Below are 22,847 nucleotides of genomic sequence, written 5' to 3'. Positions count from 1 at the left end.
CCAGAACCAACTACTCTTTCTTTCTTTTTTTTTTTTTTTTAATTTTAATTTTAGGGGGGGGGGCGTGTTAGAGGCCAGAGGAGGGCGCTGGGTCCCCTGGAGTTACTTGTGGCTTTAAGCATCCGGAGTTAAACTGTGGTCCTCTGGAAGGGCAGTAAGCGCTCTTAACCTCTGAGCCATCCCTCCAGCTCCCTTCTTGGGACTATGGTGGTGGCTCTGACTTGTTTGGGCAGTTTTCTAGCTAACTCAGTGTCTTTGCCTTGGAACCTGTCATCCAAACCGAGGGTCACCTCTAAAAGGTCTCGAACGGTCGAGGAGGCAGCCACACCTAGCAACGCACGCGGAGAGCATGGGTAGAGACCTCTGAGCTCTCGCGAGAGCCCGGACACTCGTGAGTTCTCGGGGCAGCAGAAGGTGGGGGTGGAGCGCGGCACTCGGGAGCTTCCGCAAAGATGGCGGCGGCCGCGGGGAGAAGCGCTCGGCTGGCGGCCTGGGGCGGAAGGCTATGGCGCGGGCTCGCGGCCCGCCGACGAGCGGGGCCGGGTGGCGGCCCTCTGGCAGCGGCTGTGGCCGGCGTGGCCCTGGCAGGAGCCGGAGCGGCATGGCATCACGGCCGCGTGAAGGCGGCTGCGCGCGAGGGCAGCGTTACGGTGTTAACGCAGGTACGGCTCCGCCCCAAGGCGCCCCTGGGAGGCAGGCGGAGGGGCGGGGGGCACTGGAGACCCGCAGACCGCAGGCCGGTGCCTGGAAGACCTAGGGCGGCGGGAAAGGGAGGCCCCCCGCTGGGGGTGCGTGTGGGCGTGGCTCGGGACACGCCTCTGCCCACCTGGTGGAGAAGGGGCCTTGTGGTCCGGTGCTGGGCATCCGTCCCCAGCCTCATCAGGAGATATCTCTGTCAACATTTTATCGCCAAAGGTCCCCCTGATCGCTCCTTTGTATGAGAAACAACGGAGTCGTCCTACTGCGTGACGTTTTCCAGTCAGGAAAATGTCAACTATAAAAATTAAACAGTTGATAGTTGTAGATTTTATCAGTTACTTGAGTCTAAACCTTAGTGTTTTAGCGGACACTGCCTACTCAGCAAAACAAGTTTTCCTAAAGCCTGCGCTGTTAGGGTGCAGATGTTAAGTAAGTACCCGACTTCAAGATAAAACATTGGGACGTTTGAAAGTCCTACCTAAAATTTATGGGGAGAGAGAGGAGAAACATTTCAGCGTTTTTGTTGTGGTTTTGGTTTTCTTGGACTTAAAAGTAGTATTTTATTTTTCTTACTTGTTAGTTTCTATTATCTAGTTCTAATGAAAAACTTAAACATTAAAATGCAACAAGAGAAAAGCATAGCTTACAGATTAAAAGTTGGTAAATGTTATTAAAATGTAACATAGTGTATGCACGCATAGATTCCACCCTCACAGCACATCTGATTAGCGATATTAAAGAACTTCTGGTGCCCTATAGCCTTTTTGTTAACTTTTTTCTAAGATTTCTTTTTATTTTATATGTATGAGTTTTTGCCTGTGTGCATGTGTGTACACTGCATGCAAGCCTGGTGCCCAGTTGCCAAAAGAAGGTGTTGGGCCCCTGGAACCAGAGTTACAGGTGGTTGTGAGCCACATGAGCGCTGGGAACTGAATCTGGACCCTCTATAAGAGAATCAAGCGCTCTTAACCACTGAGCCATCTCTCCAGCCCCCACATCTTTTGTTAATCTTATGTCAGACAATTTTACTTTTCATTATTGGTTGTTCTGCTTGCATACTCAATTCCACCCTATTTAGAACCTTAGGTTATTCTCACACATGGTTTTTACTTTAGCTTTAGAAACCACTAGTGCCTTGAATAATAAATTCTTTTTTTTTTCTGAGTTGTTGTTGTTGTTTTGTTTGTTTGTTTGTTTAGTTTCCCTTGCACTAGGGCAAGTGCTCTACTACTGAACTACATCCCCCAGCCCTCCACATTTTTTTTTTTTTAAGCCCTCCACATTTTAAAGCTCTGTAATTTAGAGCCACTGTAGTCACATTCCATGACCTTGTTATTAAGGCGGAAGACTTCCAGCCAGAGGCTCTCTCACTGTTTGGGAACCAAATTTTAGTTCCTACCCACAAGCCCTCAACAATTTGTAAGTTGATTTCACTTCACCTCCTCCAAATTTTAAGGTTTTTCTCTGTTTTTTGTTTGTTTTCTGCCTCCCTCCTAGCCTGTTTTCACTTTAAAATACTAACTTCACCTGACAGTTCACACTGATGTAGTATTTTGCGTTTTTTCCCCAACTCTTAGCCCCCTCATTCTCTGACTTTGTAACCTTCCACCTAACTAAAGAATCACAGAATCTTATCAACTGATTTACAATATCTGTTGGCACAAGTCAGCTTGATCTGCTCCTTGTACTAATTGAAAACCAGGGTTTTATGCCTTCACTCCCACAGTGGGCATTCCTTCTCAACAGTGGCTGAAAACTGGTGCAGTCAGTGTAGCTGTGGCTTGAAAAATCCCCCTCTAGGGCAGTGATTTGGATGTGTTTTCCTTAAAAGGGACCTGTTAACCCTCCACCATCTGGGACACATGTGTGCATACAGTTTTATATTATTCTACTCTGTGTCACATGTGGGTCTAGTATAATAATGAGAATAGCCTTCATTTTCACCCCACACTAAATGGTTTTTCTAGTAAAAATGAAGAAATGAAGATTAATACTCTTTTCTGTTTCTTTTTTTGTTTTTGTTGGGGGGGGGTTGTTTGTTTTCTAGACAGGGTTTCTCTGTGTAGCCTTGGCTGTCCTGGACTCACTCTGTAGACCAGGCTGGCCTCAAACTCACAGCGATCCACCTTCCTCTGCCTCCAAAGTGCTGGGTTTAACGGCGTGCACCACCACCGCCCAGCCTCTTTTCTGTTTTCTATTGTGAGCAACAGCTTGTGACTTATGCAGGGTCAACAGGAATTAAGTATAGATGTCCAGGTCATGAAGCAACAGGTTGGAACCCATCTTTGTTTACTTTATAATTATTGAAATCCTGTGTACCAAGGCAGTGTAAGGAGTGGGGTTAGAAAGACACCTTACTTAACATCTGACAGCAGAGGGCAATTTTAATGTAATGTTGTAGGTGTTGGAGGGTCGTTGAAGAGCATCCAGCACACTCCTGGGTGTGATTTAAAAAAAATAATGGTCATCCTGGGGCTGCTTGGGAATTCATTTGGCAGAGAGGAGTATAGGTGTTAGAATATCTGCTCGGAGATCTACAAAAAAGTTTGACTCAGCAAAAGAGTGAACCATGAGATGGGTGTGTGCAGTGACCTGGAATGCCATTAAGTCACCTAAGCCATGTGGCAGGACTTTGTATGGTAGGAAGCCTTTCCAGGAGTTCTAGTCTCAAGGACACCAACCCCCACAGAAAGTGTCTTAGGTAAAAGAGGCTACTTTGTTTCGGCCTGTGATTTAAATTTGTCTAATTAGCAGTGCAAATATCACACACTAGACCATCTGCTTAACTGTGGGTGGCACCCTCATACAGGCTTTCATGTGGGGCCATAACTAGATATGGGATTGTTTAAAAAAAGAAAAAGGGGAGGGCAAGACTAAAAGTTTTCTAAGGACAAAAGAATCAAACATAAAACAGGCAGTGAATCCCAGGTGTTTGTAGCAGTGCTCGCTGCTGCTACAACATGACACTTCACTGGCGCCTTACTCTAAACACACAGGAGCCACTGTCTGAGCATTTTGGCTCAGATTCAGACTAGTGTGTGTTATGAATTGCAGTGTATTTACTGTACATACAAAGTTTCCTGCTCTTACAGAAACATCCGGTTAGCAGAAAGAGACAATGTTTCTACCCTCATTTCTCAGTGTGTATCAAAGTACTATATCTTTGGCTGTATTGTGTTTAAATATTTGATGTCAAATTTTTAAGTTACTGATTTTAAAAAGTCATTCCATGAAATTTTGTTTGGGATTAGGACATAATTTCCAACAATTTCTGAATTGTCCCTAAATACTTAGACGTGTTTATGCATATTGTCTGTTTGCTTTGCTAACCAGGAAAGCAAAGTATCAGTCAACTCTAAAAAACATTATTGACAATGTGCTTCCTCCTTTAGGGTCAGATCTCCAGCCAGGACTTAAGGAGCACATTTGTCTTTTTACGTACTTTTTAAATATTTATTGCATTTATTTGCATTTATATGTGTGGGCTCAACTGCTCTGAGTGTGTGGCTGTCAGAGGGTAACTTAACTGTTGGAGTGGAGTCTGCTCTCTCCTTCACCATGTAGGTCTTAGTGAGCAGAAGTTGGGTCTTCAGTCTAAGCTGTAAACTCCTTTACCCACCGAGCCATCTGGCAGCCCATTGTTTTAAATTCCTTTTCTTTTTCTTTTTTCATGTGTATGTGTGTGCTTGTGTGTACACATCTGTGTGGAGGTCTGAGGTGATAGCAGAAATCTTCCTAAATCAGTCCTCCACCTTATTCTTTGAGGCAGGGTCTCTCACTCAAACCTACAGCTTGCAGATTCTGGCTGGTCTTGCTAGCCAGCTTACTCTGAGAAGCCAGTGGCTGCCTTCCTAACTGGAATTACAGGTAGGCCGCCACACCCAACTGACCTGGCATTTGCATGGCCGCTGGGAACCTAAACTGTGGTTCTCTTGCTTGCCACAAGTTACTTTTAACAGCTGAGTCATCTTCCAATCCCTACCTAAAAATTTGCTTTTCTTTTTAATAAATGGTAAAAATATATGTATATAAAAAAGTTGTTGTTGTAAGATAGATTGATAATTTATTATCAGTAATTGGTTTGTATATCTGTTTTATATACCTCTATACTTAGGGTCTTATTTTTAAAAAAATGGATCAGGACTGGAAAAGTTTAAGAAGCCCAACACTAGTATTTTACAGCATCTAACTCTATCATAAAGAGAATGTTACTTTCCTATATAATTGTTACAGCATCTCAAAGTATCATTTTGCAATTCCTGTTACACCCACAATCTTACCAAGCTATATACTATTTAATTGGCTCTGCGGGGGGGGGGGGGGGGGCGGGGCAGTGTAACTGGGAAATGGTGGCACCTTAACGGGGAACTGGTTTGCAAGATAGGCCTCGCAAAATCTCAACTGCACTGGTCTTATGTAAAGGTGACTGCATTGTCTCAGAACATAATGTGTACAACATGGTAACACAGTGCTGCCTCCTGCCACAAGTTTGTAGTAGAGCTTGCTTTAGGGTTCATCAGTAAGTAAGTGAGCTGCTTCTAAATTTTGTCAAGTTATATAGAATATTAGATACTAGAAGTTTTCCTGGCATCACTTCAGATTTATTTTGTTTGCTTTTTAATGAAAACTTTGTCTTCTGCTATTTAAATAGTAAATCATTTGGCCTAACAGTGGATATTCAGTCTATTTAATAGCTCTATATTATAATGGGTATTTCTCTACCCTAAGTAAATGTGATATTAGTCCACATACTTTATTATATAAATGTATTGGTATTTTATTCCCCTTAGTAGGTTTAGTTATACTTGTATTTATAATCCTTACAAACTTCTGCTCAACTAATTAAGTTTTTATTCTCACCTATGGGATTATTTTATATACTTATATCGATTCTAGTGGAACGGCTATTTGTCTGTTTCCTCTCTGCACTTGGGTACATAGAACAGTGCTGGAATGAACTGACCTGCACTGCTTAATAACGTGGGTTTATTTTGGCTACCATTTATAGAAAGGCTAGCCAACAGCATAGAGCAACTCCCCATTTTCCCAAATAAACTCAGATCTACTCTTGGAACGCTTGAGATATTCATACCATGTTCCCAGTAGAAAAAGTAAAGAGACTATACCCTTTTCTTCTGTGTTCCATGGATATATTATGGCTAGCATATATATGCAATAAATGCTTAACAGAATGAATAAATTAATTGATAAGGACTTTATTCTAATAATAACTAAATTTTTCAAAAGTGTAAAATTCATCTCCTTTGCCTATACATATGAATTGAGATTTTAATATTATTAGCATTTATGTGTGTCTTCATAAGAGATTTTGTCTTTGTTATGCATTTAATATAGTAAATATCAATTTTAGAATTTATGTAAAATCAGTGATTTCACTCCAACTAAATTGAGAGGCTTCTACTGGTAAAAGCCCTAGCATATGGCAGAAGCCAACTGAATAGTATATTTTGGTGTTATATAGTGGTTAATACTAGGGACTGGCAAAGTGGCTCTATGGTAAAAGAGTACTTACCAAGCCTGACAACTTGAGACCTACACAGTGGAAGGAGACAACCAATTCCTGCAAGTTATTCTATGACCTCCACAGACATGTGGATGTGCGCACACACAATATGAGTCAGTAAATAAATGTTTTTTGTTGCTGTTGTTAAATGCATGTGCATGTATTTGTGTGATACTGCTCATCTCAGCTGAAGGTTATATCTTTACAATGTCTCAAATTTTTCTTAGGAGAAAAAACCCCAGAAAAATAACAGGGACAAAAAATAGGTACCTGCCCCTAGGCAAGGAAGAGTGGACATGGAAGGAAGGAAGTGTTGGGACACATAAAGTGAAATCAGCCCTTTAGAAGCAGCTATGAATAGACACCACAGCAAGATAAAGCCGTCTACTGGTAAGAAACCTACCAATAGGAGCCTGCCATTTCTGGAAAGGGTGACAGGACTGAATCTGGTCCATACAGTCATTCAGCTTTACAGCATTTCATAATCACTATGTGCTGGGTTGTGTGCAATTAAGGTGCCTCTGGAATTGCTATGGTGGCTGCTCAGTAGAACTCTTAGGAAGTGCCCAGGTGCGAGGGCTGTTTCCCTGATGACGCAGCCAAAGTCATTGTACCTACCTGTCGGAAGTGGCCTTGACCTTTGATGTGGGCCTTGGGGCTCCATCTCTGAATAAATAAGACAGGCTGGGACATAGGAACAAATGCCTTTCTATTTCTGGTGTCTTGCACTATCAGTCTACTGTCCTCTGTTGACAGGCTAAAGTAGCTCCAGCTGGCAAAGGAGAATTCACAAACTGCAGCCCCAGTGTCATGGAGCAGACCCAAGAAGAGTGTCTGAGGAGCTGAGAAATAATACACAGATAACTGGTGTAGAGTGAAGACATTCCACCAGGTTTCAGGGGACAAGGAAACCCTTGGTTGACTACTTATAACAAAGGATTTAATATGTGAACTTCTGGAAAGATGTGAAGTAGTGCCTGCTCACCCTAGGCAGAGTGCTGACCACCCAAAGGGAGCATTCCATCCAGGCTGGCCTAATGAGCTAGGAAGTTTGTTTTGCTCATTTGCAGGAGCATGGGTGGTGGCAAAACAGCTGCATCGCTGAAAAGTTCTACCTTGGCATGGTGCCAACCTCCCAAAAGCTACACAGATGGAGTCTCCCACTTCAATTAACTTCCTACCTCCTGTACATACTGTAGTATCTCCCAAGGCCAAGTACAGCTAGGACAGAATCACACATAGCTGAGCTTGGGTTTAGGTGGGAGGGAGTGGCAGGAGTGCCAGGACAGAGTCTGATGGCCTTCCATTCCTGTAAGAGAACTCAACAGACCCAGTCTTATGAGGATCTTGTGCAGGTGGCCGCAGCTGCCATACCAGCTAAAAGAGCAATGGCTGAGCTATGGGGCCTACACTAGAGTGTAGTTGATAGACTAGATGTCACACCATTACAGAAAACTGACTGTTGCCAGGCATGGTGACACACAGAGGCAGAAGCAGAGACAGAGACAGGCAGACTCAGTTCTTGGATAGGCTGGTCTACATAGTTCCAGCATAGGCAGGGCTATGTAAAGAGCCTTTATCTAAAAACAAACAAACGATAAGAATAGACTCCCTTTTCCAGCAGCAATCAGATGCCAATAGCTCCTTCCATACCTTTCCCCTCTGTGCTAGGATTTGGTCTGGCTTAAGCTTGCATGTCTCTTGTGCACACTTAGCAGTTGCTGTGAGCTCATCTGTGCTATTGCCCTCTTCCGTCCTGCAACAAACACTTTTAAGGTAGACCTTTGTAAATCTGGTAGGCATAATAAAATTGCCCCACATGTCAACATACCTTAGAAATATTGTATTAGTGTGTTTTTACATCTGTGTTCCCTATAGTCACCCATATTTTTAGACATACCTTTCAGTGTCACCTCATTTTCACTATGATGAGCATTTCAGTGACATCCAGACGGACTGCAGTATTAGTAGGAAGCTTGGATTACTCTTAATTTTTTGTTTAGTTTTGTTTTATTTTGTTTTTGAGACAGGTAATCCTGTGTAATCCTGGCTGTCCTAGAACTTGCTCTGCAGACCAGGATAGCCTGGAACTCAGAGATCTGCCTGCCTCGGCCTCCTGGGTGCTGGAATTACAGATGTGCGCCATCACTGCCTGGCTTCTTAGTTTTAAAATGTTGACACCCACAGTGTCAGTTGGTATGAGTTACTCTCACTGACCATCCATCAGGAGGGCCTCCTCCTGTGTAGGGCTAGCCATGCTTCATGGACCATTGGTTCTCCGTGAAGGTGCTGTCCATGTTGTAGTTAACATTTGTGTTTTCTTCTAAGAGTCTAGTGTCTCTAACTATATTATTTTTAATTAAATTTTATTTTATTAATTTATTTTTATGTATATGATACATGTACACCTGAATGCTAGAAGAGGGCATTAAAGAGTATAGATGGTTGTAAACCACCGTGTGGTTGCTAGGAATTGAACTCAGGACTTCGGGAAGAGCAGACAATGCTCTTAACCTCTGAGCCATCTCTCCAACCCCCTCTTACTATACTATAAACTGTGAAACTCAAACTCTTTTTACAGTGTGATCTAGCATACTGATATTATTGATTCAAATGCCAAATATCTTTTAAAAATCATTTGTAAAATAAATTTAATTAGAGTATCATACATCCTCTATATTTACATTTTCACCTGTTCAAGGACACCTCCCAACACACATTTGAGCATGTGTTGCTTTGTGTGGTGCTTTACAAAACCTTTTGCTTTGGCCAGGTGGCAGATGTGGCCTATCATTGCATAAGAATGTGAGAACACACTCATGATTTCCTCACTCCAGTTAAGACGTGTTCATTGTTGAGCAGAATTTTCATCCTTAGGAACAAGGAAATCATGAGTATAGAATAGATGCTTAAAAGAAAATAACATGGTATTGGGAAGCAGAGGCAAACAGATCTCTGCGTTCAAGGAGGCCAACATGCACTACACAGTGCAGCTTCCTTTCGTGTGTGTGCGTGCGTGTGTGTGCGTGCGTGCGTGCGTGCGTGCGTGTGTGTAAACAGGATTTCCCTTGGATAAAAAGGTCCTGCTCAAACTAAGGCACCAACCAAGGACAATATAGACGGTAAACTTTAAACCCCTACCCAGATCTAGCCAATGGGCAGAACATTCTCCACAGTTGAGTGGAGAGTGGGATATGACTTTCTCATGTACTCTGGTGCCTCACATTTGACCATGCCCCCTGGAGGGGGAGACTTGGTGGCACTCAGAGGAAGGACAGCAGGTTACCAAGAGGAGACTTGATACCCTATGAGCATATACAGGGGGAGATAATCCCCCTCAGGAACAGTCATAGGGGAGGGGAATAATAGGAAAAAGGGGAGGGAGGGAAGAATGGGAGGATACAAGGGATGGGATAACCATTGAGATGTAACAAGAATGAATTAAAAAAAAAAAAAAAAAGATTTCCCCAGGGCCTGGGGAAAAGCAAAGTGGAACAAGCTGAGGATAATCAAGAAAAGATGCTGTAATTGTCACTGTGGTCTAGTAGGGCTAGGGAAATGAACGTAGTGGGAAGGCTAGTAAATGCTGTTGTGGTTTTTCTAAATAGTTATCAAGAATGGCTTAAAACCTTGAGTCTTTATTTTACTTTTTAAATAAGTTGTCTATAATTTGGATTTGAGACTTTTATCCAGGAAGAAAATGTGGCAGAATATTCTAGGCATTGTCTCACACTGATGTTTAGTTGACATGTCTACTTTACACATAATTTATCTAGATGATTCTATTCTAGACATTTATTGTAAATATCTGAATTTTACATTATTAGCTAACAGATTGAGGAATATATCTTCATAATTGGAGAGGGAAGCAAATTACCTCCCAGCTATAGAGTTCGGAGTCTGAGTTCATTGAATTATGAAAAACGAAAAACAAAAACAAAAACAAAAACAGCACTTGAGAGGCAAAGGCAAGAAGAGCTCTGTGATTTAGAGGCCAGCCTGGTCTACATAGCAAGTTCAGGACAGCGAGGACTAAATAAAGAGATATAAAACAAAACAAACAAACATAAAGACTAAAGATAGGGGCTGGAGAGATGGCTCAGAGGTTAAGAGCACTGGCTGCTCTTCCAGAGGTCCTGAGTTCAATTCCCAGCAACCACATGGTGGCTCACAACCATCTGTAATGTAATGTGATGCCCTCTTCTGGCCTGCACATGCAGACAGAGCACTGTCTACATACATACATACATACATACATACATACATACATACATACATACATACATACATACATCTTTTCTTTTTTTTTTAAGACTAAAGATAAACCAAGTTGTTGTGGTAGCCCGTGTCTTTAATACCAGGGAAGCAGAGGACTTGAGAGTATCTTAGATTCCAAGTCAGTCTGGATTATAGCAAGACCATGTCTAAAAAAAAAGCCAAAATCCAAGATTCGCTAAGTCTTGGACTTAGCACTTCAACTTTAACTCTGGTCATCTGACTCAATTGCCATGAGCCCATAGTGAGGCAGAACAATGTAGTGGTGGAAACATGTGACAAGAGCAATTTTGATGTTGGGATCTAAGGCCTTGAATTGTGGAGAAGAAACTCTTGTCAAAAACTGGGAGCATGTTTGGCAAGGCTAGTAATGGCCTGGGACCAGGGCCCTAGGGGAGCTGCAGTTTTGAATTCTAGGAACTTGATTCCCCCTACACACACACACTTTTTAAGTGCTAGAGTTATTAGTCCCAAAGTTGCTGAGCACTTGGTCTGTGGTGCACTTGAGATATCCTGTGTTCCCTTTGTGCAGTATTGCTTGACTACCTTCCTGCTGACTTCATCCCATTGTAGGATAGCTTTCTATTGAATTTTGTCCCATTCTTCCCCTGGAAACTATATAAATATGCTGTACTTCTTAATAAACATGCTTGGCATAAACCATAGCTTGTATAAGACCTCCTCATCCCAACTGTCCTGTCTTTATTTCTCATCAGCTGGTCCACCCTCAGGAACCTGTCACTGAACAGGTCTAGGTCAGTGTGATAACAGGATTTTCCCTTTAAAGTCACCCTCCCAACTGACCTGACAAGGTATGCCCACTGGTGCAATAGTGGTACATGGTTTAAGGAAATATCTGCCACTTTCTGACTGGGTCTAAGACCCAATCCATGATATGCAACCCATACCTGGCACTGAAAAGGACCAAGAATCTGTGGCTAGATAGGCCCTGGGTCCTGGAGGAGAGCCCAATAGCCGCCTAATGGTTTATTGTAGCACCTACATATCAGAGCATTTCTGAACTCTTCTCAGACAAGGTTCTTGCAGTAGATTTCAGATACCCTTGACTGGTCATTGTACAAAGAATTTTATTCTGGTTAGTATTGCCAGGAATGAAATTAAACTCTCTTGGTTTCTTTTTTATTGTTATTTTAGTAGGCAGAAACAAATAATTTTTGTATAATAAAGTTGCATATTGCAATGGTACAAAATTCATTTAGTTGTGCTAGAATATGTCTATAAAATTTTATATTGTTTATAATAGAGATTTTTTTCCTGTTTTGATCACACCTTTAACTTACTTTTCTTGCCATATTGCTATGATTACTACTTCAGTAAAATAGTGAATGAGTGTAGCAAGGATAGAGAGCCTTTTTCCACCCCCAAAGTTGAGCAAAAAAATGTTAGGTTTTTCATTTTTATGTTTTGATTACTTAAGCCACATTTCATAAAATTGTATGTTGTACTTTTGTCATTCAGTTAATAAAGTTAACAAAATTTTCCAGTTTTCACTTGTTTTGTTGTTGTTGTTGTTTTGTTTTGTTTTTAAGAAGAAGCAGCAGCTAGCTTTGGTGGCACACACCTTTAATCCCAGCACTCGGGAGGCAGAGGCAGGCAGATCAATGTGAGTTCGAGGCCAGCCTGGTCTACAAAGTGAGTCCAGGACAGCCAAGACTACACAGAGAAACCCTGTCTCGAAAAACCAAAAACTAACTAAATAAATAAATAGAAAGAAAAGAAACAGTGAAGTTCTCTTTTTGTTGTTGTTTTGGTTTGGGTTTTTTGGTTTTCCAAGACACTATGCCCTGCAAAACAGTGAAGTTCTTAACCACTGAGCCATCTCTCCCACCATCAGTGAAGTTGTGACAGTGGAGTTGGACATGTGTGCCACACTGCTTCCCCAAAGGCTAAGAGATCTTCTCATTGAGCTGTCAAAAGATTGTAAGAGCCAGAGATGATGCATATCAAGAAAAGGGTGTTTTCCTGAAACAGTAGGGTGGTTGCACAAATGAATTTACAGCAGTTGTTGCAGTATGCACAAGACCAATGCAAGCTCAACCCAGAGAAAATCCCAACACAGCCAGGAAGGTGGAACCAGAGGGGGCTGTGGACAGGAAATCCCACCTCTAACCTGCAGCTATTGGCAATTTATAGCTGCTGGAAGAGAGAGTCAGTTTTCTTTAATCATGTGACCCCTGGTAGACTGACCACATACCAAGTCAGACCCTACTCCCAGGACTAGTTGAGCCAGACTGGACTTGATAGGGAAAGAGAAACTAAAGCCACACCTCCAGTAACCTGCTTCTCTGCGTAGGCCCCACTTCCTCATAGCCCAGTCTGTTATCAGTACAGTCACCCAGTCACTTGTCAGAGCTCAGCAGCTGACGACACAGGAGCCTTTTGACTGGATACTTGGTAGCCATACCACAGCAGCATTTACAGATTACTGCTTCTCTTCCATCATCATTTACACTTAGGAGAGACCCTGATTAGTAATTGGTAGTCAATAAATACTTGTTAAATAGATAAGTGAGTTAATGAATGAATAAGAAGATAGGTAGCGAGCCCTGCTTGCATTATACTTAAAATGGCTAAACTTAGCTGGACGTTGTGACGCGTGCCTTCAATCCCAGAACTCAGGAGGCAGAAGCAGGTGGATCTCTGAGTGAGTTCCAGGTCAACCAGGGACTAGTTTGAAACCCTGTCAAACCCAAAGAAAGAACAAAATAGGGTATACTTAGTTCAGAATTAGTGGCCTTTCCTTTAAGCTTCAGTCCTCTGCTCCTAAAGCGTCTTCTCAGCTGGCTGCTGTGGTAGAGTAAAAGTTGTGATTACTATAAAGTCTTGGCCAATCTTACCTTTATCCACATGTCCATCAGTCCTATACTAGGAATGCCATACCTTAAGACCCCAGGTATCTTCATCCTCAGTTCCTCAGCTGCTTTGTATCCGTAAAAGGAAAATTACCTTTTAAGTTAGATAACATGAGACTTAAGTGGAAAGAACAGTCATATGTCAAAAATGCTCTAGGTATGCCAGGCAAAACATAAAGGGCTTGCTCGGCTGTGCTCTGGGGTTATGTACAAGATGTACATGGATTGCTTCCTGTGTCTTGTGTATGTAGTAGGAATGTCAAGAAATTAAATCATATCCTTGTGTTTTTTAAAACAAAATCTTTTTCAGTTTCATTTAGTTATAATCACCCAATTAAGAAACCAGTTTAAATCAAAAGCAGGTCCCTAGGAAGGCATCTCTGTCAATGTTTAAACCCACAGCCAGGAGTTTATAGGATGCTAGGAGTTGCTTCAGGCTTGAAGTCCGCTCAGGGTACTGCTACTTGGTGGTGTAGCAGCACTCCTTTGTGGCTTAGTGGATGCCCCATAGGTAGAGCTGTGACTGCGGTGCTGCCAGGGGGAACCAGGAACCAGCTGAGTGCCTGAAGGCTCGTCTGATCATTAGATGGTTAGCTGTGTGGAGAGGCTTGCTTAGCCCTTCTGTAGTTCTCACTCATATGTATGAAGTGTAAAAGATAGTTTAGTGCGACCAGCAAAAATAAGAAAGAAATACTGGGTGCAAACCACTAGGATCAAGAGAGAACAGTCAGGAGGCTGGAGAGATGGCTGAGGGGTTACGAACACTGCTACTTTTCCCAAGGTCCTGCGCTTAGCTCTTAGCACCCGCATCTCAGCTCATAGCTGCCTGTTCCAGGAGACAGTCTTACACATAAACACCGTGGGGCAGGATGACAAGAACAATCAATATTCTATGTTCTAGAAAGACAGTGATCAAAACTTGCGTATTTATCACACCAGCTTTTTCTTTAAATTAGGCCTTCGTGTCTCATCAGGAGATTTGACCATTAGCAGTAACTAGGTTCATTATGTTACAGCCATGACAGTTACTTCTTGAAACACTAAAATGATATTATAATTTCAGAAATTCCTTGAAAAATATTAAGATCTGGAGATGTGGGGTTTTTACTTAAAAAATACTTCTATTTCCTCTTCTTATTCAAATATATAAAGCTGTATTTATTGTGCTTATTCTGACATCAGCTTGTGTGTAGAGCGGTGAGGAAGGCATCCACAGTGGCTTTGTTATAATGCCAAGGAAACAACAGCATGAAAGCAAGACAGGGTTATGCAAATGTTCATGTGAGACTGCATGAAGATTGTGCTCTGGTTTGGATAGATAACATCTCTCTCTCTCTCTCTCTCTCTCTCTCTCTCTCTCTCTCTCTCCTCCCCTTCTTCTTGTCCCTTACCAGTAAGTGCTTCTCTTTTGGCTTTTTATTTCTTCACAATGTGTTCCGTGAACCCCACTTTGCTATCAATGGTAACAGACACCTTTGTCTGTTGTTCATTAGCCAAGGGATCTTGAAGATTATTCTGTTCCCTCTGTAGACGGTGAGGGAGTTGGGTGATTCAGTTCCGACAGCCTAATGGGTCTACTAACAAATTATATATGATGAACATATATAATTTCTTACAGAAAATCTTACCCCCCAAAAGTGGTTTGGTTTTGTTTGTTTGTTTTTGTTTTTTGAGACAGGGTTTCTCTGGGAAGCTGTCCTGTAGACCAGGATGGCTTCAAACTCATGAGATCCGCCTACCTCTGCCTCCCAAGTGCTGGGATTAAAGATGTGTGCCACCACTGCCCAGCTACAAAAATTTAAATTAAGGCAAGTATTCAAACAATAGCCTATAAATATTTGGAAACTAATTTTAAACAAAGTTCCATAATCCACCCAAGTTTTCAAAACTTGAGAGTTACTCTTTGCTGCTTCACTAGTGAGGACCTAGCAGCTTGAGTTTGGGGAAATCTGGTGCCTGAGCTGTTTCTCAGCTTCAGACTCTGTCTACGCAGAGCTGCAAAGTCTGTTCCACTCTCTCTCCGAGCCTGGCGTTATTCTCTTGTTATCATGAGTACATTTTAAAGAAAAAGACTGGGCCAGCAAGAACCACCAGAGTTCAAACCCTGAGACCAGTACTATGGCAAGAAAAACATGAGTCCTACAATTTGACCTTCACACACATGCTATGGAGCGGTGTGTAAACACACTCTGTCACTTAAACACAAGTATAAATAATAAATAAATGAGAAAAATTTAAAAGATGATGCATTTTACCCTTTAAAGCTTTTAACAACTTATGTGTTTGGTTTTACTTCTTTTTGTTGCTGCTGGTGATAATGGTTTTTGAGACAACAGACGCATATCTCCCTGGCTATCACTATGTAGATTGGTCTGGCTTCCAACTCAGAGATCTGCCCACCTCACCTTCCAAGTGCTAGGATTAAAGGTGTGTACCACTTTGCTCAGCTTTGGCCTTACTTCCTTGATAAAAAAAGTGTCTTGTCTGTCTGTCTGCCTGCCTGTCTGCGTGAGTTTATGAGCACCACAAACATTCCGGTGCCTGTGAGACCAGATCCCATGGAGCTGGAATTACAGGTGGTTTTGAGCTGCCCAACATGGTGCTGGGAATTAAACCTGGGACCTCTGGAATAGCCGTAAGAGCTCTTAACCACTGAGCCATCTTCCACCCCACTAGTTTTGTTTTTTATATAAGATTTTTAGGGTCCTGCATCTGTATTTGGGTTCCATGTACCCCCCCCCCATATACAGACATACATGTTATTAAAAAAATAACTGTAGAAAAAAAATAATATGTTTTTTAGCCCCAGGTGCTGGAGGTGGAGGCAAAGGTAGAGGCAGGCAGATCTCTGTCAGTGAGAGGCCAGTCTTGAACTACAAAGTGAATTCCAGGACAGCCAGAGCTGTTACACAGAGAAACCCTGTCTCACAAAAACAAAAACAAAAAGCTTTTTTTAAAAAATAATTTTAAATTTTCAGGTATTTCAGCCTGAAATGTGGGCGCGGGATGGGGGGGTTGGGGAGTGGTGTTTGGGGTTAGTTTGGTTTAACTGTTTGAAACAGGGCCTCACTGTAGCCCACATTGGTCTGGAACTCATGACTGACCAGTGGCCTCAGAATTCCAAGTACCAGACTTGAAGGTGTGAGTGCCTGTGCCCACCCAGCCTCCCTGCAGTTCTGCGCTACTGCTTCCTTGTGTTAGATAAGGTAAAGAACTCACATTTCCCCATTTGACGCCACTGTCATCAAAGCTGCCGAGACTGTAAAGGAACGCCTGAGCACTAGTAGTGGCAGCACTTGTTAAAGGAAGCTTTCTTAGCACTTGTTTTTTTCTTTGTTTTTGTTTTTGTTCTGTTTTGTTTTGTTTTTCGCTTAAAGACAAAAAAAGGGTTTTGTTCTTTTGGGAGTTACACAGCAAATTCTATTACAGAGCTTTTTAAAAAAATCATCAGAGGATCTTCAAAATTAATAAAAGCAAGCATATATCATCATGAACTCTGTTAAAAAGAGTGATGGAAAAGTAAAAAGAGAGTATTGACAAATCCCAAGTCTTAGATGATTTTACTGCATTTATGTACAGCAGATCCTGAGAAGTCTTTGCTTGAACAAGAAATTAATTTGCCAGAGTGCTATAAAGCCCTGTGTTTTGCTATTTCATAGGCTGTGCCGCGTATCCTTTGAGTTGCTAGTGACTGTGTTCCGAGTCTCGGTGCCCTTGCTGGTGCTGCTGCCTGATCGTTGTGTCATCTGCTCATTTTCTGCAGATATATTCTAATAGCAGAGCTGTTTCAGAAATACTGTATTTCAGGTTGTCGATGGACTCAGAGATGAAGCAGGAAGCAAAATCCATTAAGACCTAAACCAACCATGGTAGAAGGCCTGAAATCCATCAGATCATTCATTGAGATTTACAGGAGTGTGAGACAGCTGGTGTAATCCAGGTTCAGAGCGTCCTGTTTCTGAGAGATTCACTACATGGCTTCTGTGCTGAACAGAACCGAGGTAGTACCCTCTGGTGTAGTCAAACACAGCCACCACCTGTCAATGGCTTCCTTTCTGCTCTCTATAAAGGCATTTAAAAAACTACAATAAGAGTATGCATAATCTGTATTTGTAATAAAATGAATACAAAGGGCCTTTATTTCTGTTCTTCCGTGAAACTGCATGAGGCAGAGCATACACCAAGGTATCTGAAACATTTGATACATATTAGTGTTGAGGTATATACATTAAAAATAGATTTTTGTACATTAGTTCTAAGGCTCAGCTTTTTTAAAGTTATTTTTAATAGCATACCTTAAATTTAAGTGGTTCCAATCCACAAAGATCCATTGGTCTGTGGTACATATCTTCAAAGTACTAACAGTGTTAGCTGTGTACTGGGCAGTGGGGTAGAAGAGAAACAAGGCATTTCCTGTTCTTGGAGTACACCAGCCAGAGAAGGGCAGACAGTTCCAGTATAGGGCAGTGGAGCGCTGAGAACAGTGTTCTCACAAGGAGGATACCTAACCCAGATGGCTACTCCGGGAAGGACTCTCGGAGGAGGTAAATTAATTCTTAGCAAAAAAGTGACCCAGTGAGGAGGAGGAGGAGGAGGAAGAACAACTGACTGTATTGTGTGCTTAGCTTTGTGGAGTGTTTCATTACAGTCAGAAGCAAATAAATGGTCAGTTTGTCTTCTGGAAAGGATCACTGAAGTCGATCAAAGGCAGCAGAGTGAGTGTTAAAGCAAAGCAATTCAGATCTATAAAACATTCCTGACAGCAATAATCACAACTATGACAGTTTAAATTAATAAATTTGTTTTCTACAGAGCCCAACTCATTAACGGACACTACTATTAATGAAAATATGTATTTTTGTTTTTGATGAAGAAATTGTAACTCTGCCCTTCATTTTCATTATTTTTGTTCATGTGTGTTCTTTAGTGATACTTGTGATTGAATGCATTTAAGCTTTCATAGTCTTGCCGTCTCCTGGACGTGTTTTTGAGCTTCTGCTCCTGCTTTATTTTGGGTCCGTCTTCATTTATAACAGTCAGCATGCATGCCAGATTGTTTTTTGGTTTTGGGTTTTTTTTTTATATAATTTCAGGGTTTTAAAAATAATAATAATAATTTCAGGGTTTTATGGAAAGTGAGAGATCACTGTCACTAGTCAGCAGTGAACTTTGAAAAGCCACCTCTTTTCCTCTTAAGCTGACGTAGAGAGTAAAACCAACAGACATTTGCCAAGGGTCAGGATTTGGGGTGTGAGGGAGTACCGAGAATGTGGGAGCATTGGGAAGCGTGGCAAAATAATCTCATGATGAGTCACTCTGCTTCCACACCCCAAACTATGAAATCCCACGGCCACAGATGCAGCTGTCCCCAGGAAGGGGCAGGAGGAGGAAGGGAATCCTTTAATCCAGCCCTTCCTTGTTCCATACTGTGTCACATCCTGCAGGACACACTATCCTGAGTGTTGTGGTCCCCGCCTGCAGCTTCTGTGCCTGACTCAGCCCCCACAGCATTCCCAGCCTCCCTGAAGCTCTGCTTTCCCAGAGCTTTGTGCATAAAATGCCCATGCTTCCTCACATCAGAGTATCTGTTCCTTTTTACCTGCCCAGCATCTTTTCAGCTGGCTAGGGAGCAGGGCTCCCACCCTACATGAGTGTCCTGATCCCAGACCTGTTACTAGTTTTATGCATATATTTAATTACAGAATCTGTAAAGATACTAATCTGATGCATATCTTGTTGTTAAAAAATAGAAAACCAAAATACTATTATTTATGACCTGCAAAAAAATAATGATGGGAGCATAAATGTTATTCTTATGGAGCATGCACACTGGCTAAATGCTGCCCATTTCTTTCCTACGTCTATTCCAACACCACTGTCGATAATCCCCTCCATTTGGAAGCAAAGACCCTTTTTTATCCCTGCTTGATGCTTTGCCACAGGAGATAAATACTGTTTATTAAATAGGTTAACATTAAGTAATTGTAGAAAAGGTTCACACAGTAGTATTTACCTTCTATAAAGAGAATAAGCTAAAGTAACTCAACTATTTCTTAAGAAAAGTATTATTCAACTAAATTGGAATGAGGAACACTGGTAATAGGGGATGTTGATATTTTAACTTAAGGTGTGTTTGTGTTTGTGTGTATGTGTGTGTGTATGTGTGTGATCACTTGAGTTCTAAGTTAAACTTTTTTTTAGATCATAAAGTGTACAAGGTGGCTCTTAGAAGGCAGTAGTGGAAAAGGAAAAGTGAGTATTGTGGGAAGTTGTCTGTTTTGGAGGGAGAAAAAAACCAATAAAAGAAAACGTGTGTTTCTTTTTTCATCAGCACCTTTCTTCCCTAGACAGAAGTCCATTTGGTGGGGTGGGATGAAGTACACGAGAATGTGTGTGTTATTAAACCTATAGTTATAAAATATAACATATACACATATGCCATTTCCTCGTCCTGTGTTTGTCTGAGAACAGCCACCTACACTCTCCTAGCTTCAGAAGAAGGCTGGAGTACCATCACTAGCTAAACAGCACTGAAATGCCAGGGAAGCATTCCCAGTGTCCAGGTTTTCTGAGAATAGCTTTTGTCTCCTTGGCTAAAGCTCTGTCATTCTGTAGAATTTACCATGAGGCATAGCTCACGCAGTGAAGATTTCTAATTTAGTCTGGAGTATTTTGTTTCATATACAATAAAATCTCCTTCATCCGGAACAAAGTAGAAAATTTGTAATGAGTGAAAATTTCCAATCGTAAAGTTCCCTTGAAGAGAAGACATTCAGTCACAGCACAGGATGTTCAGAGGCAAAGCCGTTTCATTTCATCCAGATTATTACCAATTCCAAAATAAAGGCCCCAAATGAATCAGTCTTTCTTACTATATTTTGTCTAATGCAAAATATGTGTATTGGACATTCTGAAAGCTGTAATACTGTAAGAAAGGTCCTTTCTGTTTCCACTTTATTCTTGAGAAATGCAGAGACCAAAGAATGTTCAACAAAGAACAGAGAACTTACTTTTTGTAATTTGTCACTTCATGGATAAAAAGTAGAGACAGAAGGGTGAAGCACCTGTTGCTTTAAAGGCAATAAATGAGTGAAATGTTTTAACAGAAGTCATCAGCTTTCAAAGATCCCTTTTATCCAGTTCCCATCACTCACTGCTCTTAATTCCTTTGTCACATTTTTTACTGCATTACAAGTAATCCTTGAAATCCATGGAGCATTTTATATATAACTAGAGCCATGTGGATGGTTCTCACATGTTCAGTATAGCCAGCCACATCCCAGCATTTTTTTTTTTTTTTCTGTTCCTCTTTTCCCACATATTTAGTCTTAGATGCAGGTTTTCGGAGCAACCATGGGGGTAATGGAAGGAATTTCACCCCACTCACTGCCTTCCACCTAGCAGTCTCTGAACAGTCTCCCTAGGTTTAGGGTAATGGAGCCTCCAGCGAGCTCTGAGCAGCCCTTTGATCTCAGCCCCGCATTCTCCCCTCCCTCCTCCTTCCCTTGGAGCTGGCTCCTCAGGCAGCTGCTTTGCAGCAGAGCCCTCGTTATTTATATGTAACTGTATACACTGGCCAACAGAGTCCATTTGTAGAGGCACCTTAGAAAATCTCCTTCAGATAAAGGGTAAGATTAGTAGTGTTTGTTCCATTCCTTCTGGAATAGTTGTTTCTAACAAACAGGTTAAAGAAGAGAAAAATATTCCAGTCTCCCAGGTTAATTAAGTTCAGTGCTGATACAAGATGATTGGTGTGTGGGCACAAGCCTACACCTGCTGCTACTGCCTTCACTTCTCCTCATCACAGTACAGGGACAATATGGCTTTGGTTGGTTTGTTTCTGGCTTGATTTGGTTTGGTTTGGTTTATGGGGCTTGAGAAGGACATACTGTCATGGAGGCCAGAGGACAGCTCTTGAGAGACAGATTCCCTCTGCAATTCAGGTTCTGCAGATTTAGTTCAGGTTGTAAGTTGGCAGCAAACACTTTTGAGTGAAGAGCCATACTGCTGCCCATTTTATGAATCACCTTAGAGCTAATTCTGTCTAACCCTGTACTGTAGGGTGTGTGTGTGTGTGTGTGTGTGTGTGTGTGTGTGTGTGTGTGTGTGTGTGTGTTTTCAAACAAGTTTTAAAAGGTTGACTCCAGCAATAAGGCTATCATATATGAAAGTTTTTTTTTTTTTATGAGAACCTATTTTAAAATACTAGAATTGATCAGTCTCCCCTGAGAGGTAAAATTACTGAAACGTAGGATGGACATATATAGGGCAGTAAGAAAAGATGTTTTCCTGTCTAACAGCAGTCTTTTTTCTCAGTTGTTTACCTTGACCAGATCCGTTTGCAAGTATTGCTGCATCTTACCTGTGCTCTTGCAACAGCCCATTGCCTCGCTGCCTTCATAATCTTTCCCGTTTTCTTTCAGAATATGGTTCTCATTGTTTCCTGTTGCCCTTACCTTGATTTTCCTTACAGAGCTTTGCATTGGCCCTCTTAGATTTTAAACACACATTCCAGCCAATCATGTCATTTTCCAAGTAATGTGACTGTATTTCCTGATCCTCTCCATCTTGATCTAAGTACTTTTTATCTCTGTATTAAAAGACCAGTTGAAGAGCACACAGTGCTGGTAGCGTCTGCTGTACAGTAGCGGAGCAGTAACAGATGTGGGAGGTGGCTGCCTGAGTTGGGAGCACAGCCTGGGGCCTAAGTGTGCTTGGAAGGTCTCCCTCTGCTCAAGGTGGGGTTGTACCCAGTAGGGTGTGCCTTTCAGTTTCACCTGTTCTCTTTTTGGGATGCCTGCCAATTTAGCTTCATAGTTCCTAGGGTCAAAGTTAATCTGGCCACAAATACAGTATGTTCTTCTGCCAACAAAGTCTTAACTTGATGATGCTACTCCTTCCCTGGACAGGACCTGGGAGGAAAGGCTGACATTGGGCCTTCGCTGGGCAGAGTGATGGGGGCTTGAGTTAGGAAGGTCTTCGCTTTCCTTGGCTTTGCCCAGCCCTGACAACACCAGTTTGGGCCCATAGGAGGCCTTTGTACAAACCAGAAGCTGACACCCCTTTGTCTGAACCTTACTGCCTCACAAGACCAAAAGCTGTAGTAGGGGTGACCCTCAGAGTCATGCGGTTACAGGCCTGAGCCTGGCAGCCCCACCATCTGAGGTGGCTCAGGATTTCACTGGAGCACACACCCTGCATTGTCCTCCCTGGAAGAGGAGACTGCTTCCGCCTGGATTACCCTGGGGTTATAGATACAGTTTTACTGCCTGAAAGGTCCTTTAAGGCAAGTTTAAAATCCTAAATTTTAACATGGCTGTTTACTTTTGGGTTTTGGTTTTTTGGTAAGTTGAAAGCAGTTAAGAACTTTTACTTACTGAGCTCGTGAATTTGTTAATTTTTTAAATGACCTTTTGCTTTAAGTAAGAGTTGTCTTCAGGAAGGTGCATTGTGCTGTTTTGTTTTGTTTGGGATGG

At 41.9% G+C, this 22,847-nt stretch overlaps 1 protein-coding gene across 1 annotated transcript in view; it reads left to right on the top strand.

The window, feature by feature from the left end:
- The first annotated feature begins 452 nt into the window (after nucleotides 1–452).
- The window catches only part of Micu2 (mitochondrial calcium uptake 2), an 81,237-nt gene continuing 58,842 nt past the window's right edge, over nucleotides 453–22,847 (top strand). The window contains exon 1 of the mRNA XM_051160635.1: nucleotides 453–662. Coding sequence (XP_051016592.1) covers nucleotides 453–662 — 210 coding nt within the window. The remainder of the gene's footprint in view (nucleotides 663–22,847) is intronic.

This window comes from Acomys russatus, chromosome 18 (assembly GCF_903995435.1).
Source record: "Acomys russatus chromosome 18, mAcoRus1.1, whole genome shotgun sequence".
NCBI lineage: Eukaryota > Metazoa > Chordata > Mammalia > Rodentia > Muridae > Acomys > Acomys russatus.
This window is presented reverse-complemented; position numbering and strand designations above follow the sequence as displayed.